At 38.0% G+C, this 18160-nt stretch overlaps 1 protein-coding gene across 5 annotated transcripts in view; it reads left to right on the top strand.

Annotated features, from left to right (window-relative positions):
- The window catches only part of efr3a (EFR3 homolog A), a 62251-nt gene that overhangs the window by 11593 nt on the left and 32498 nt on the right, over positions 1-18160 (top strand). For all 5 annotated transcript variants that reach the window (XM_079818859.1, XM_079818861.1, XM_079818857.1 and 2 more), the window contains exons 3-5: positions 8595-8671; positions 12555-12682; positions 16090-16240. In XM_079818859.1, coding sequence (XP_079674985.1) covers positions 8595-8671; positions 12555-12682; positions 16090-16240 — 356 coding nt within the window. The remainder of the gene's footprint in view (positions 1-8594; positions 8672-12554; positions 12683-16089; positions 16241-18160) is intronic.

An 18160-nucleotide genomic window follows, 5' to 3' on the forward strand; every position in this document is an offset into this window, starting at 1 on the left:
TCTGCAGCAGTCAGGTGGGACAAGTAAGAGATCTGTAAGTTGTTTATGTTTATTATTATTGTAAAGTTAGGTGCTTTGAGACATGAGGTAGTTTAACGCTGTCTCTCTTGACGCTTTGCAGAATCTGCTGTGCGCGTTCAAGCCTTTTGAAGGAAGCGTGGCTTTGGAGAGCGCTCTGAAGAGAGGGTGGGATCTTATGCAAGCTAGCTTGCTATTGCTAGCCTCTTCGAAATTCGAAATGTCACTTTTTCGGTCAATTAATTCAGGGTTCTACAACTATTTTCAGTCGAAACTGAAAAATCTCTTTTTTTCAGTATTTCTGGTATTAAGTTGTGGTTGTGGCGTAATGGTTAGAGAGTCAGACTGGTAACCCAAATGTTGCGGGTTCAAATACCGGCATGAAAACGACTGAGTTGCCCTTAAGCAAGGCACCAAATCCCCAATCGCTCCTCTGCCACAACAAAAATGGCTACCCACTGAGTGTGTGTTTGTCTATGATTTGCAGTTGCTAGTGTGTTCACTACTCACTACTCCTAAAGTGTGTGCACTAACTTGGATGGGTTAAATAAAGTGGACAAATCCCTAGTATGGGTTACCATACTTGGCCTTCACGTCACGTCTAAATTCTAAAAAACTAAATCTATTTACATTCAATTACAGGGATAGTTCTTCCAATAATGAAAATTCTGTCAACATTTATCTACTCATCCTCATGTCGTTTCAAATGTGTATGACTTGCTTTATTCTGTGGAACATAAAAGGCAAGGGTGTAGATTTAGTTTGAAAATTGTGGGGTTAAAGTGTGAAGCATTGTAATTTACCATAGTCCTGGTGTATTCTCCTTTGTGAGATTTATTTAATTTATTTTTAATTTTTTTAATGTTTTTTTTTGTAGCTTACTTATAACTAAAAAGCAAAGTGGATTACTGCAGCTAATTAAGAATTAACATAACATAATTCATTTTTTACATAGGATACACTCGTATGAAGTATTTTATATTGCTATATTAGAGACATTTCTACGTCAAAGTGCCATGGGAAGCCTAATTGTACTAGTTTATTCACATCTTCACGTTTTCTTCTATTAAAAGTGCGTATTTCCTATTCTTAACAGATATTGTTTTCATTTCATCAGGCTCTTAATGATTTATGTGATCTTCCTTTGGTCAAATGGTCAAAATGATTGTCTTGACATTGACATGTATCTAAGTTATGTGTCACCTACCCTTCAGCATTGTATCCAGTATCCACCATTTTGATCTTTAAATATCGGCTTCAGGCATTGACAAAAAAAAAACCATTATGGTCGAAGACTAATTAGAACCATGAAAAACATGGAAAAAGAGAAAAAAACTGAGGGATAATGTGTTTGAAACAGCAGATTTTCATATTGCCTAAGTAAATGTCATGCACACTTCATGTTGTTTACATAACCAATACACAGTATGGCACGCATGGTTTTGTTTGTAGTAAACAAAATCTTTGCTGCCTGATGGTACCCAGATGTCAGTTATATTTTTAAAAGCTATAAGTTTAGAGACCTTTGCATTGCATGATGGGAAAAAGTAACTGGGCTAATGATCTTATAAATGCACTGCTAATGTGCAGACTACGTATGGCGTGTAAATGGCTGAATTCCTCTCAAATGTGAAACCGGTCGGATGGTAGCAAGAGATAAGAGGTTTTCCGTTTCTCTCGCTCTCTCCTCTCTTCCTTTTTGCTCTCCGTATTGACTAGCTCATGCATATTTTGTTATCTACCCTCCACTCCATCGACCCATGCAGGTAAATTTAGTACAGTGTGTGTATCGGCGGGTTTGGGAGAGTGTATTTGAATAGACCTGTACTCTGTCGGATGGCAAAGGATTATGGGTTTTTACATCATAGTCTTCAGCTTGAATTTAGAACAGAAAGCCAGGTATATACTCACTCTAAAGCAAACACACACGTCTGTGGTCAGGCATTCAAATCTCAAGTGGAACCTTCTAGGTACAACATTGACTGTGGGTGGGTTGCACCAATAAGGATTAATCTTAAATTTAGATTAAATCAAGGTTTATCTAATAATTCTGTTGCACCAGCTAACTTTAAACCTTGTTTAAAAATAAGCAGGTTTATATTTAAACCATCATTTTGATCCTGGATTTAATTTACAGTATATTTTAAGGGGTGATGAATTGAGAAATTTTTGATATATAGAAACTTTTGATATATAAGAAGTCATGATGATATAAGAATATCCTGTAAATTTCAGGGCTGAAAACTTCCTTGTTAGTCAAAGAAAAGCTTTTATAGACACCAGACCCAGCAAACGACAGGTTTTTCAAAGTGGGGATCTATGACGTCAAAGGGAGGCAAGCACTGCCTCAGCAGAAGAATATCATCGTCTACTTCATCACTGCCTGGTTAGCCCCGCCCACAATTTGCGCATGTAACATAGGCCAAGTGTTAAACAATCGTTGTCTGAGGTCAACTTCTGACGTTTGTGTGGTCATTCAAAAACATCATAATCAATAAGTAATAGGCTATTTTCTGCCTTTCTGCCATTTTCTGGTTTCGATGGGCCAAGTCAGTGGACTTGGATGCCCACGGCTAGGATTGAATAACATTTGTATATTTAATGAGCATCAGCTCCCCTCAGTACATGTGGGATTTGTTTTTTGAAAGCGTCTGAGGAAACGCTCACAGGACTCGCAAAATATCTTTATCAAACAAACACAATGATTAATCTCTCATCCACCTGTGATTGATTGGAATGTTATTTTTGTATTACTTGGCCCGCCCGATCTGTGAATATAACCGCGAACCACACACACACGCGTTATTTCACTATTGAAGATAGCCCGTTGGGAGGCCGGTGATATGTTTTGGTAGCCCGTCTGAAAAACACAGCCCCGGGACATTGGGCTTTTGCGAGCCCTGGCCCATAACGTTACAAGTCTGAGTCTGATCACGAATGAACCAATAACACCTCAAATAAAGGATTATCCAGCATGTGACAGCGTGCTAAGGTAATCAATAGATATCAAACAATCTGTAACAATGCAATACTAACACATATAAAAAACATGTTTTACTCACATAAGTGTGTTGCACCATTCCTGTCAAATAGAAGGCACAGCATTGTGTTTTAATCTCAATATGTCTGCAAATCCAGTCTTGACCTCTATCTTGTTTACAATCGATTCCGCTGTGAAATGAAGCGAACAAACGCGCAATGTCTTACGCACGTGAGCTGGAACCGGCATGTTTATTGCTTAATATAATGCCAATTGATCTAAGTATAATACCATAGATCTAAATGTAATTCAACACTTTTCACAATTAGTTAAACATGAGAGCTGTAATTGTAAAAACGTGCTAAAAGAGAGAGTAATACTATTTCAAATGCAAAGACGTTAGACAATCACAGCAGTGGGTGTTTAGACTGAAGTCTCCCAGCGGACACGCCCCTTAAAACAGAGCGTTCAGAGCAGAAGGCTAAAATCAGGGAAGGAAATTTGCCTTTTATTTATAAATTATGCCAATTTTTGATGTAAAAAGCATTCTAACATTATTAGTGCAGCCCAGGAAACATCATAAAACAATAAAACAACGCAGTTCATGACCCCTTTAAGATAGCTAATGAGGACTTATAGGTGAGGAGGTTTAAATAAAATAAAGTGCACCTGCAATTAAAATATGTGGCTGATTGAACAGAAACAGTGGGTGTGTCGTCAGGTTTCAGGGAGGTGTTTATTACCAATAAGAATGTGAGTGTTTCAAATCTTGTCAGATTAAAAGAAGATTACGACAATTGCAATCTTTGACAGACAAGGTTTTACATTGGCTGTGCCTGAAACCAAACGCATCGGCCCAATCTGTTTTTTATGAAGGTTCCTCTCATTAGGAAATCGACTTCCAAAGATAGAATAAATTCGAGTGTTACTCAAGAAAATATTTAGAACTACAATGCTTATTTCTCAGCAGAAAGTTTAACAAAAATAAAAGTTTTTTTTCTCTCTCTCTCTCTCTCTCTCTCTCTCTCTCTCTCTCTCTCTCTCTTTTTTTTTTTTTTTTACATAATTTTGATGCATTTACTGCCCACAGGTTATTTATGTTTACGTCATGTGCACACAAAGGTCGTAAAATTCTGCCTTCATTATTATGCATCATGGTCTCTCTTTAAGATAGATTGTAATTCTGTTATGGCAGCTTTCTCTCGGGCTCCGCTCTCCCTCTTCAAACTCTTAAGCTATTTCAGGTCCTCATAAGGTTAAGAGGATTTTCTCTGCAGGCGCTGAATCAATCTCTTCATTTCCCCAGACGATCTCGTGTCGGCAGTAATGGGGATTCAACAGGCACCAGTTGGATGCAGGATTTGCACCCAGCTCTGGGGTGGCCCGCACAGGGTGAGCGCCCCCTGGTGGCCGTGGCTGCTATTAAATGGACCGTAGATGGGTTTTGTTTTCAGAATGACCATGGCATTAGTATTAGTTATTTATATAGTCTCTTACTTTTGTATTTCGTATTTTAGCCTAGGCTTGTCAACTAGTTTTGGATTGTTTGAAACTTTAGTAAAATCAAAATTGACCCCCATTTAGGATTTCTTTCCAGTTGGTGGAATTGTCAGTTGCCCTTATGTTCTGTTGATCGTGTTTATTTGCCATTTATGCCTTTCAAACTTAATTATATGGTCTCTATGATGTATTGAACATGGCTGTTGTGAATTTCTGATCTGTCACCAATGTAATATTATCTAGCCAGCTGACCTGAGATTTGATAGAAATTGTGAATGTCTTTTGATATTTCATGTGGAAATGTCTGCGTATTATGAACAAATCAAGTAATGTTGTAAACACTATAATTTTTCAGAAGTGTGTTAATTCATTTATAGCTGTCATAGAGGGAGATTATAGCCATGTAATAATTTAAATAGCGTATTTATAAAATACACTGCCCAGCCCAAAAAAAAAAAAAGAGTAAATGATTGGATCATTATTCGAGTGATTTTTATGTTTGTAGCATGTTATATGTTTGGCAACAGTTCTTCCAACCCTAATTGATGGAGTGTGTAGCTTTTCAATTTTTTAACATCTTGACATTGTCATCCTGGAATATGGCCATGATGTGTCTTTCTACATGGTTGTTTAAGAAATGAAAAACTACAACACATATAACATATAACATGCTAGAAACAAAACCAAAATGCTAGAAACAAAAAAAAAACACTGCAATAATGATCCTATCATTGACTCTTATGCATTTGCCTATTTAAATCCAAACAGCAACTTTTTTTTTTGCCAGGCAGTGTATATATTGTAATTCCCTATAATGATTGCAAATTAAAAACCTGATATTCTAATATGAAGTTTAATATAATCCAATTATTTGTTATACTATTTAAAAAAAAAAAAATCTTAACATTTAAATAATCTAAATATTACAATCTGTATAAAAAAGTAAAAGAATACAAAAATCTCTATGTAGTGCGATCAGTAGCTATGTTTCCATCCACCTATTTTTATGCACATTTTTGGGTATCACAAAAAAAAAAAAAACAAAGCGCTGAAATCGAAACGCCAAGATGTGCATAAATTCAAAAAATGCGCATAAAAGATGAATGCGCTCAAATTAGTCGAATAAACATTTTATCCGATAAGAAAACATGCACATAAACTACCAATATATTTCCATCACCCTGTTTTATGCACATTTTGAAGTATCGCATCAGAAACGAGTGATGGAAATTTCGGGGGGGGGAAACCTCTATTCACAAAAAAGTATTTACGCTGGCTTGGGGTGGTTTTTGACTTAAATAGTTAAAGAGTGAATTGGAAGATGGAAACACATTTGCCGAATAAATTCTGCATAGTGAACATTAAACCCACATGACTAATCAGCTGTTTCCGCTGTGCACGTATGTGTTTTGTGGATTAATTGTTAAATTTCACCATCAATTCGATACTCGAGTGCTGTTATTTGTGATTTATTATTACACACAGAGAGGCGCGTTTCAGATAGCGTGCGGACAGCAAATGGATTCCTGTTTTATATCTCTGTGCGCTTGGACACATGCACACAAAATTATGTCAAAATACCAGTCTCGGTAAGCGTTCTCGTAAATGAATTCGGATATGTCTTAAGTGAACATAAAGAGTTGAGAAAGAAATCGGATGTGTGTCATATTGGATCTGTGCATTCGGTCTTAAAGTGACAGCAGCATATAAATACCTCCTGCTAAATCATTGATGTTAATCAAACAACAAAACACAGCTTTAACAAAGATTAATCTATATTTAATTTATACAGTGAACACTATAGTGTTATTTTACATTTAGGCCTAATTGTTTCATGGCTGTACCTGAATACACTAGTTATTTGTAACTTTGTTATACTGTATTTATCTGTATATACTTTATATTTGTTTGTGTTTTTCAGTATCATTAGAATTATTGAATTAGTTTTTCAAGTCTAATATTAGTAAAAAAAAAAAAATAAAAAAAAAAATATATATATATATATATATATATATAAGCAATTTTAACAAAATAAATAAATACATAAAAAAAAAAAAAAAGCATATTCAGTTTCATTATTCGGCCAAGAGCATTGAGATTTTTCGGTTTTGGTCCAGAATTTTCATTTCGGTGCATCCCTATTAGGTTATGTTAGGTTTAGGGTGAAATATAATAAATAATTGTTTGTATTTAAAAAAAAAAAAAAACATATTTCGCAAGTTATGTATAGTGAGTCAGCTCAAGTGATTTATGTTTCGCGCTTCAGAACTTCCGTTAAGGGAACATGATGAGCATCGATGCTCCCTGGTTTTCACAGTGCATTGTGGGACTTTTTAGGTAGTGAACGATTCAGTGCACTGGAAGGATTCTGCAATTGAGACAAACTCCCTGATCCGTGCCCTGACTACTGAACTAGAGAGCTGATTGAGATGCACCTATAGTGTACCTTTAATGCACCCCACTTTTTCCAATCAACTCCAGTCTCACCTTTCATTATTCACTGCTGAATATTCTTTTTTGTTTTCTTGTAAATACATGACATCTGATCATTTTTTAGAAACATCTCATTTCTGTCTGTCACCTCACAGTAGGCGTAACATCCTGTCTGCTTCATTCGTCTGTAATTGGTTGGCTCTGCTGTCAGTCCCAGTAGAGGGCGAGTCCTCGTGCAGGTATTCTGTTCAGGTGTGTCTGAGTCTCAGACCAGGGTTGTGGCAGGAGGCAGAAAGGTCACTGTTTGGACCAGGTTTGAGGTTTCGGGGGGTCTAAAGGAGTTATCAAAAGACAGAGGTCATGATGAGAAGGTACAGACAGGTGCCGTGCTCAGAAGCTGACGGAACCTTCAGATATAGACACACCTGGGAGAGGAGATCTTTCCTCAGCAGACTTGGTATCTATGTGTGTGTTTGTTTGTGTGAGATCCTGATGATTAATACAAGCCTGTTGCACACCCTTTGGTAATAGGAATGTTGATGCATTTGTCACTTTGCAGTAGAGCTCGCAAGCCCGCTGTCTTTCACTTTCCCTTTCCCTCTTCCTATTTATTTCTCTCCCTCGCAGCATCTCTCGCTTTTTCCGTCTTTCTGATGTTGGATCAGGTGTTTGAGCTGATAATGGCGGCTCCTTTTCCACATCTCACTTTACAATCCCTGCACACACACACATACACACACAAACACGATCTGCTGGCATATGCACATGCAATCCAGATTTATTATCCATGTTGAACTGGATGAATGAGCAATTTCAGCTCTAGCTGGTGAAGGACTGTCAGAACAGCTTGTGTGTGTGTGTGTGTGTGTGTGTGTGTGTGTGTTGAATATGAGAAGTGTGTGTGTGTTTGTGTGTGTACTGGTTGCTCTGCTGCTCTCAGATTTCTTCTTTGACTTTTTTAATAATTAATTAGCCCTTCAAACTGTGTGGCTGCATCAATGTGTGTGTGTGTGTGTGTGTGTGTGTGTGTGTGTGTGTGTGTGTGTGTGTGTGTGTGTGTGTGTGTGTGTGTGTGTGTGTGTGTGTGTGTGTACATATTGCATTGTGCCTCACACATTGCATTGTGCCTTTCATCAGTGCACATACACATTTCATCCTGAGTCCTGACAGCTCATTTTAATACCATGTGTATGTAGATTCCGAAGATCTTATTGGCTCATTTGGGTGAATGTATGAATGCATGGTGTAGGACTGCTTATGTTGCATATCTGTCTTAGCTCATTAGGGCCATTCTTGTGCTCAGAATCTGCCAGACACAGCGCAGCGGAATGGAACAGAAAGCTGGTGTCACGAGGCACGTTTGTTAAACCTGAACTTCTTTAACTTGACAAACCATCTTAAAATGTGTTCCTATGGCAGGAGACGCTTAAAAATCGGCGAGATGCTACACAACAAAGACATCAGTGTAGCGCATGTTAAAATAGAAAAACATTTACAAAACAGTACAGATAGATGCAAGAATGCCACCTTGGATCTATTTCATTAAATGCACAAACTCACTAGAATCATGTGCTTCTGCAGTTTGAACAGAAAACATACATAAAGTTTATTTAAAATGTCAAGGTTGTGTGCCTATGCATAACACTTCTTCTCTTTTTCACAGGTGTGTGTGGATGTTGTGGCCCTTTGCGACCGCGCTACAAGCGACTAGTGGACAATATTTTCCCAGAGGACCCCAAGGTAACATATCACTGGAATAGATGGCAATTCAATTCTGAAATATTGGAATAAATTGAATATTCCAGGTTGCCACCTTGTCTGCTAGGTCTCAATTAAAGTGCATTATTGTACACATAGGCTATTTTTAGTTAGTCTGAAACATCTTTTTTTGAAACAATTTCTTACATTTTCTTAAACACAATTTGTGTAAGATTTATAATACATTATGAAATATTGCTGGCAAAATATATTTACACAGGTGAAGTGAATAACACTGATTATCTCTTCATCACGGCACCTGTTAGTGGGTGGGATATATTAGGCAGCAAGTTAACATTTTGTCCTCAAAGTTGATGTGTTAGAAGCAGGAAAAATGGGCATGCGTAAGAATTTGAGCGAGTTTGACAAGGGCCAAATTGTGATGGCTAGAAAACTGGGTCACAGCATCTCCAAAACTGCAGATCTTTTGGAGTGTTCCTGGTCTGCAGTGGTCATCTATCAAAAGTGGTCCAATGAAGGATCAGTGGTGAACCAGTGGGTCATAGGCGGCCAAGGCTCATTGATGCACGTGGGGAGCGAAGGCTGGCCCATGTGGTCCGATCAAACAGACGAGCTACTTTAGCTCAAATTGCTCAAGAAGTTAATGCTGGTTCTGATTGAAAGCTGTCAGAATACACAGTGCATCACAGTTTATTGCGTATGGGGCTGCATAGCTGCAGACCAGTAAGGGTGCCTATGCTGACCCCTGTCCATCACCGAAAGCGGGAACAGTGGTTATGTGAGCATCAGAACCAGACCACGGAGCAATGGAAAAAGGTGGCCTGGTCTGATGAATCACCTTTTCTTTTACATCACGCAGATGTTTATTTGTATGTCTGTATTTATGTTATGAGGCAAATGAGACATACACGAAATTTAAATAAAAAGAAATTAAAATAATTTTATAAATGATAGTTATTGAAAATAAAAATATAAAATGAAATGTCAAAATACACACAAATATTTTAAAATTGAAATTTGGAAAATATTAGAATTTTGAACTTTAATGTTCATAGATTTTGTAACTGATAGAATGCTTAATTGGCTAAGCAATCTTAGCCGTTATCTCAAAATGGCCTCAAAATTTTTATATATATATATAATAATTCCTGTGAAAATAATTTCCTCATGTCTGAAAATAGCTTGAATGTAACTCTACACCCTTGCTTCATTTAGTATACGTGGATTCATGAATATGCAAGATAATCCCCACCTCCACTCAATCACACCACTTCGGACTACCTGATCCACTAGACTAGGTCAACTGTTGTAAACGATGCACAATGACAAATGGAAATACTGGTTTTCAGCCATAAATGTTTGAACCAGAAACGAATTCAGAAGAAGTGGAAGAATGAATTATACAGGCTCAGCTACAAGTCGATGTATCAAAATGATTATGCGTTTTATGTATCGCTCTCCAGAACGTCGGACACATAACGGTAATTGACATATTAGCCTTTTTCTTGAGTACCAATATCAAACAGATAACAAACAATATCAAAATTGAGTTATCAAACAGCTAATAATGTGTTTCTAAAGGCCTGTACACACCGGGACGAATATCGCGCGCGCTTATCGCCAGCGTTTTTCGTGCCGTTTTTCGGCGCGTCTTGAGTGTTCACACCCAAGCGATTTTCACTGGCGCTGCGCTGAGTGAACGCGCACATTCAGTCGATGCGCTCCCGGTACACAAGGTGGTGCTGCGGCACTTTAAGCCTCTGACACTCGCTTGTCACACAGAAGGAGAAGAGAGACAGTATTTACGTGCTTGCCAAAACCATAGACATATTATGTATATGGACAAAACCATTCACACACTTTTTGCTAACTGGCAAGCAGCATTAGCAGTTCATCTTCTTCTTTGTCTACTTACTACTTCTTCGTCGTATCAATGTGTGCTCGGCAAGACCGTTTTGTGCTCGAGCGCCACCAAGTCGTGTTTTACTGTCACTTCAGCAGCTCCAGGCACGTGAACAAAAGCGCCGATCTCATTGGTCGGACAGTTTTTTACGCGCCGCGTCAAAATAAAAAAACGAACCCGAGGCGTTTTTTTTAAAAATGACGCTTTTACGCCTGCCGTTTTGCGCGTCGGTGTGAACGCTCACATTGGCGCCCATTGTTTAGTCCCGAGGCGTTAAACGTCGGCGATAAACGCGTGTGAAAATCGTCCCGGTGTGAACAGGCCTTAATGTTACACAAACCATGTTCCCGTTCGCCATCTCAGAGACAGACACCTTCTAAAAATCAGTATCCTTAGAAACGCTTTGAACTTAGAAAGTAGAAAAAAGTAGAGACAAGCCCCGCCCCCACACATTGGCGGGATTGGTTACATGCTTATGATGGTAGGAAACGGGTGGTTTCAAACTGCATTTTTGAGACTGTCTTTGGAAAAAATGCAGTTTTAAGGAGAAAATACATCCATAATGGTGTTGACTGATGAATTTACCTTAATTCATATTAAAAACACCACAGGAGACACCGTAGAATTCAGCAGTCAACAAGTCTTGCTCATTTACCTCAGTTTTTAATGGAGGCTTTAAATAAAATCTTTAAATACCATGATTATATCAGAGTTCATGCTCTGCGCTTTAGACTCATTCAAGTTCAAGTGCTGTGATCAAAATATATTCTCACTGGCTCTTCCTGTCCTCAGAGACCCGCTAAAGTAAATGCCACGGCATAATAAGAAAGAAGCTGCTTGGACTATCAATCTAAATTTAAAGCGCAGTTGACTGGCAGCTGTTGCTTGTTATTCATATTGTTGGAGAGAAATATCTTGGCACTGAATATGTATTATTAATGCTTTAGTTTTGACCTTTGACCTTCTCAACAGTTTGATATACACCATTACACACACCAGGAAGGTTTTTAACCTTGCTGTTACTCCATATTCATTACATTAACATTCAGCTCTGTTGATTAGAATGAGACGCGCGCACACACACGCCCACACAATTGTTTTCTCTGAAGGCTAACTGTGAGTAATATTCTCATGAGAGGGTGTGACTGTTTCCACTGACACACACACATAGACAGATTCCCCACAGTCATGTTATGTACCGTATGTTAAAATCGTGTTAAGTTAATTAGCACTTTGAGAGCTTCAGGAGTTTATTTCTCTAAAGGGATTCTGGGTAAAAGTGAGTTTCTACTTATGATGCCTTCGATTAGACAGTAAACACAGTAACAGTAAACACTTTTTCCAAAATATACAGCTGGAAAATATTCTACTCAGTCTTTAAAACTCAAAGTTTGTATTGTATTGACATTTGCAAACAGCATCAAAAACTTGCATGGTTACGTGTTCATTCCATTTAAATGTATACAGTTCAATCTATATATTTTAGCGTGTCAAAAAATCGTAAGAGAGTCGTAAGAGAGATCCCGTAATGAATCCAACTTCAAATAAAGCAAATTGACAGGCAACAAAAAAACTGTGAAGTAGTCATCAGGTGCCGTGGTTGTTATGGCAGCATCTCGGAGATCTCAAATCGATCAATTAGCAGAAATTGTTACTCCACCACATGCGTGTGGCGTCATTTAATCAATGTGGCTCGAGAAACAAGAATGACTATCTAGATATTTTCTACAAAAATGCATTGTACTATGGTAGTTAATCAGAGTTATGTCATTATACAGGAAATGCACCCTAGTGTAGTCCAGATATTATTTTTAATCTGAGCCGTTATCAACAACAGTTGGAGATTTCCTTCAGACTTGCAAAAAGAAGTAAAACAATGAATGGATACAGCACAATAATGCATATACAGTGCAGACACTTCAAGAGTCCAAGGTTTATATGCAAAAAAAATTTTGTAAGACAAATATTCATAGTTTTTTTTTTTTCATTTTTGTTCCTCAGGATGGACTGGTGAAATCTGATATGGAGAAGTTGACGTTTTATGCGGTGTCGGCACCAGAGAAGCTGGACCGCATCGGAGCGTACCTGGCTGAACGTCTTAGCAGAGATGTGGTACGACATCGCTATGGGTAAGACACACAAATACACACACACACACACACAGTTATTTCCCACACCGCTTTAGTGACAGAACTTTCACACACTTACTTTCAATGATGAGTGAAGTTGAGAAATTAATCTACCATGAACTGGCTATCTTACTGGCCATAAAACTGTAATTTTATTGCATAATGTTTTATGCAATAAAAATATGACAACTGATGTTCGCTCCTTATTACAGGAACTCAGTTATAGGAGCTAACCATTAGGGAGGTCCTCCGAGAACTAAATGTTCCTAGGGTCATTTTCCTGGTTGCATTCGCTCCGTCAGTAGGAACTCTGAAGTGACAAATTTTGTCCTCCAAAAGGCTTTCCTATAGCTAAAAATGTTCCCAGTTCCTGTGGTGCAAAAACGCCCAAAAGTGGCGACTTCCACCAGTAGTTATAGGAACTATGAAAACCTCCCTTATGTTTGGCATGCTTCTGTCGTGAGCGAAAATGCAGGTGACAATTAGGCTTAAGACATATTCTGGCTAGCATGGTTCATGTTTGTTGGTTGGATTTGCCGCTGGAGGTTTTGAGCCTTTCCTCTGTATAAATCAACCCTCCATTCACCTCAGTTTTGTGCGCTCTGGGTGCAGGAGCGCAAAGCCAAGCTGAAAGTGGGTTCATCCTCCAAAAGGGGGTACTTCCACCAATAGTTATAGGAACTATGAAAAAGTTCTTCATATTGGTTCCATCAAGAACCTTTTAGGGACTTTTGCACTGGGTAGTTTTAGAAACTAGCCACCAGGGTGGTTTCCCGAGAACTAAATGTTCCCCTAGGGCCATTTTCCTGGTTACATTCGCACCGCTAATAGGAACTGAAGTGACGTAAGCCGCGCTTGTTGTTGTGATTTTTATTTTGACGGCGCTGAGAAAGCCACAGCTCCATTCTTCATTAGTTTACGATTCGTTATTAGACAGAACTGTTATACAAAGAAAGCAGACTGTATATGAAAAAGTATTCGTGTTTTTCCATGTGGTTGATGTCCAATGTCGCTAGCTGAGCAGAAGTACATAATCATGTTTTGCTTGGTCCCCTCAAAATCGCGTTGGATTTTCTCCAGGGATGCACCGAAATGAAAATTCTTGGCCGAAACCGAAAACCGAAAAAGAGGAAACCAAGGCCGAAAACCGAAACACCGAAAGAAATTATGCCAATTATTAGTACCATTGCATTTATGGCTATGACTGTGTACTAACTTTACTAAAATCAAGGCATTGCAATTGCATATATTAATATTAAAGTTTCAAAGAATAAATCAATTACAAGTTATGCCAATATTTATTTAGCACATTGCAACAATGCACAGTATAAAATAAAATTCAAACTAAAATGTTTAACTTGACCCCACTCATTTGTACTTTAAATAATAATGTACAGGCCTACAGAAAGGTTTTTAAATTAAATGTTCTTTCATAAAAACAAAGTGCATTTAGGTCTAGTGCATTTAAATTTTTTCTCTGTAGGACTACTACAAGAAAGTGCATTCAGGACAAGTGCAACTGCTTAAAGATACAACTATTTTCTCTGTAGGCCTTCAACATAATAGTGTATCAAAGCAAAGACTGCCATAGCCCATATGTTAACTGTAGAATAGGGGTGTAACGGTACACAAAACTGACGGTTCGGTACAGCAGTTTTACAAAATGGCTTTTTATTTATTTTTATTGGTTAACTGAAAAAAAAAAGTATCTGTCCTTAAATGAATTAAATTATAACTAAAAGTTTATTGAATATATTGCTCTAAACTATATAGGGAGCCCTTACTTGCACATTAATATTAAAGGTTAAAAACAGAGCCCAAACTATTAGCCTAAATTCAGTTGCTATGTATTTTTTAGGTATAATAATCAACACTCAAATAACATAGTACACAAACATGTATACTTCACATAAGGCAGTTTTTGCAATAGCTTCTAAATCTAATTATATAATAGTTTTTTATCCAATTCGTTGTTGAAATATAATCATTTATACACAGTGTCTGTCATTTTATTTAAACATACATGAAATAATCAAGATATCATTAACAGGTTAAGTAGAATATAATGAATATAACGGCTAATATAGGTCATATATTTAGTGAAAGAGTTGATTTCTCTAGTGAACTAACAGCTGTCGACACTGAATGACTGCCTGAGGTAAATGTGATGCTACATGACTGTTTAGTTTACAGCAGTTATATTGAGGTCTTTCTGCCGTTGAAACACTGACTGAGCGATTACACCACATATGATACGTGACAGTAAGTTGTAATGTATTCTCGACACACCTTAGATGTTCATTCATGTTTATTCTTAAGGAAGAGATGATCGATCGCGCTCACAGATGATCGCATTCACGTGCGCGCGCCGGCGCCAGATTGAAGTGTGTTCCGCGCTTAAAACATGCCCACTGTTAAAGATTGCGTTCGGTTTCACAGTGAAGTCTGGTCCTCCTCTCATCGAGAACATGAGCTCTCGCTGTCAGTGCTTGTGCATGGAGCAGACGTGGGTGTTTCTCAGATATACTGAAATACGTCCACACCGCAGACATGTTGCTTCAGACAAGCACGTGCAGGTCGCGGTTTCTGTTTGCGTCATCACAACATTTCGGCCGTGTTGTTTCGGTGATAAAAGTCTTTCGGCCGAAAACCGAAAATGCACTTTTGGGCCATTTTCGGCCGAAAATTTTCGGTGGCCGAATATTCGGTGCATCCCTAATTTTCTCCTTAGCGGAAAGGTTGAGAGGTCCATCTATCACTGTTTTCCATGTTCGTAGAGTAAGTTTGTGGAGTAAATATATAGGCTATAATCTTTGTGTACACAGCTTTTTTTTAAATGTTTTTTTAGTTTCGCATGCGTTTGGCCAATCAGCGTACATTTACGTCACTGGTAGTTCCTATTGTGCTGGGTTTGACCCTACTCTGATGCAGGAGCTAATTTAGTTCCCCCAAAAGGCGTTCCTAAAACTAAAATCATTCCCTGTTCCGATGGCGGAACATGCCGAAGAGCGGGTACTTCCGCCATTAGTTCTAGCAACTATAGTATGAAAAGGTTCCTCCAGTGCGAAAGCCCCTTTTAATATCCATGGAAACTTTCCACTGCAAAAAAAAGGTTGTTAATATTGGAAAAGGTTAGCTTATTAAAATGTTCTTCACATTAGGAAAAAAATATATATTTTAAGAACTGTTCATTGAAAGGTTCTTTAGAGAACCCAAAAATGCCCCCTTTTAGAATGCGTTGAATATCACATCAGAGATGTTCAGACTATAATTCTTAAAATTGTAATGTTTATTTTATTTCTTCCAATTTTATAATTTTTGGTTTCTTACACTTTTAAATTTTTACTTCTATTTGGAGCTTGGCAGGTGTTCATTTTGGACCCTGTTTCTTCTGTGTGTGTCCACAGGTACGTGGTGATAGCGATGGAGGCGTTGGATCAGTTGTTGATGGCGTGTCATTCCCAGAGTATCAAGCCATTTGTGGAGAGCTTCTTACACATGGTAGCCAAACTGCTGGAATCCAGAGAACCAGATTTACAAGTGCTGGGCACCAACTCAGTAAGTGTATGTGTGTGACTAAACAAACCTGAGGGATGCCGTTCGAAATCTCAGCAGGAGACGCGAGAGATTCAGGTGGAAGATGAGAAATGGCTTTGACTGTTATTCTGCCATTTGTTATGGTGCTTTTTTGCTTTTATTCTCTCTTTCAGTCTCTTGTTTTCTCTCTCTCTCTCTCTTTCTCTCTCTCTCTCTCTCTCTCTCAATTTTCTGCTGTATTATTCCTCATCTGGGTTTTTCATATCTGCTCACAGAGGATCTGAAGCATTTCATTGCAAAGATTCTACTGCATTGAATTGTTTGTGTGTTTTGAACATTGCATCATATATTGAAGCCCGAAACTACATTTCTCAGTAACATGCTATATTATTTACTGTCATCGCAAAAGCAGATCATTCAGAAAACGTCACAGTATTGACTGCATGTCAATATGTCAAACATGTCAAAATATATGACTGCTCTCATAATTTATATAGGAACTTTCAAAATAAAAGCCAGTCAAAACAGAGGTTGTTTAATGTATGTTTAATACTGAGGGTCAAGGAATGGGTGGAAAATGTTTTAGAAATAAAACGCTACTGACAGGGCCGTGCAGAGAGTTCTTCTGGGGCAGGGGCTCAAATGTAAAAAAGGGGCAATATGTAAAAAAAAAAAAAATATATATATATATATATATATATATCTCCTTATGCTCATAAAACCTGCATTTATTTAATCAAAAATACAGAAAAAACAGTAGCCTAATATTGTGAAATGTTATTACATTATGCTCTTTTTAACTTTTTATTAAAGGTGAACTATGTAGGATTTTTGCAGTAAAACATCCAGAAACCACTAGGCCAGTGTTATATATTTTGTTCAGTTGAGTACTTAGAATATCCCAAATGTTTTCAACTATTTGTAAATCGTGAGAAAATTGCTATTTTAACCGAGGAGCCGGGACGTGTGAGCTATGCGTGTGAGGGAGTCGCCTGTCGATTGCGTCATATCTGCGTCACCCTCGGTCTCCGGTTTTATTCAGTGAAACACTTTACTCTCACAGCAGTGTGAACAAGTGTCATAGCAGCCGCTGAGCGAACGTCATAACTTCCTTTTCAACACACTCAGATATATCTAATACGATAAACAGAGCTGCGTTACCTCACACTCAGCAATGGAGAAGAGGAAGTGCCGCCGGCAACCGTGTCATAATAAAAGTCCCGCCAGCGACTATGCCATAATAACAGTCCCGCTCTTCAATTGCTCCTGCGGCCTTGCTCAGCTCCACAACACTCGCTCCTGCTCTGCTTCAGACTACAGTAATGTTAATAATCGCATCCATGAACATGATTTCTGCCCGAGTCCTATCCTGACTGTTTCCCACCGGCTGTGAGGTGAAGACCACATGTCCCGAGATTCTGCGCTCAAACGTGGCGTCATCAAACTACGCCTTTGTTTTGAACAGGCGACCTCTAGTGGACGGAAAAGTTACATAGTGTAGCTTTAATCAAAGAATCTTGAAAATAGTATCACCGTTTCCATCATTGACATCATGTGACACTGAAGAGTGGAGTAATGATGCTGAAAATCCAGCTGTGATCACAGGAATAAATTATATTTTAAATTATTTAAAAATAGAAAACCATTATTTTAATAATATTTCACAATATTGCTGTTTTTTTTATCAAATAAATGCAGGCATGATGAACATAAGAGACTTTCATAATGCTGCATAATATTCAAAAATGGTAATATAATAAAGTCCTTTCACGTAACCATTTCGCCAGCCTACACTTCATATAATAGGCCTGTAGGTGCCGGTGGCACTTGGTTTTTGTTAACTTTGATAGTTTCATGAAATAGTAAACGGTGTATCAATATACATAAATACAAGTGAATTTAACACTTACCATTAATGCGACTTTTGCTGCTGCTGCTGTG

The sequence above is a fragment of the Gobio gobio genome (genome assembly GCF_949357685.1).
Source record: "Gobio gobio genome assembly, chromosome: 6".
Lineage (NCBI taxonomy): Eukaryota > Metazoa > Chordata > Actinopteri > Cypriniformes > Gobionidae > Gobio > Gobio gobio.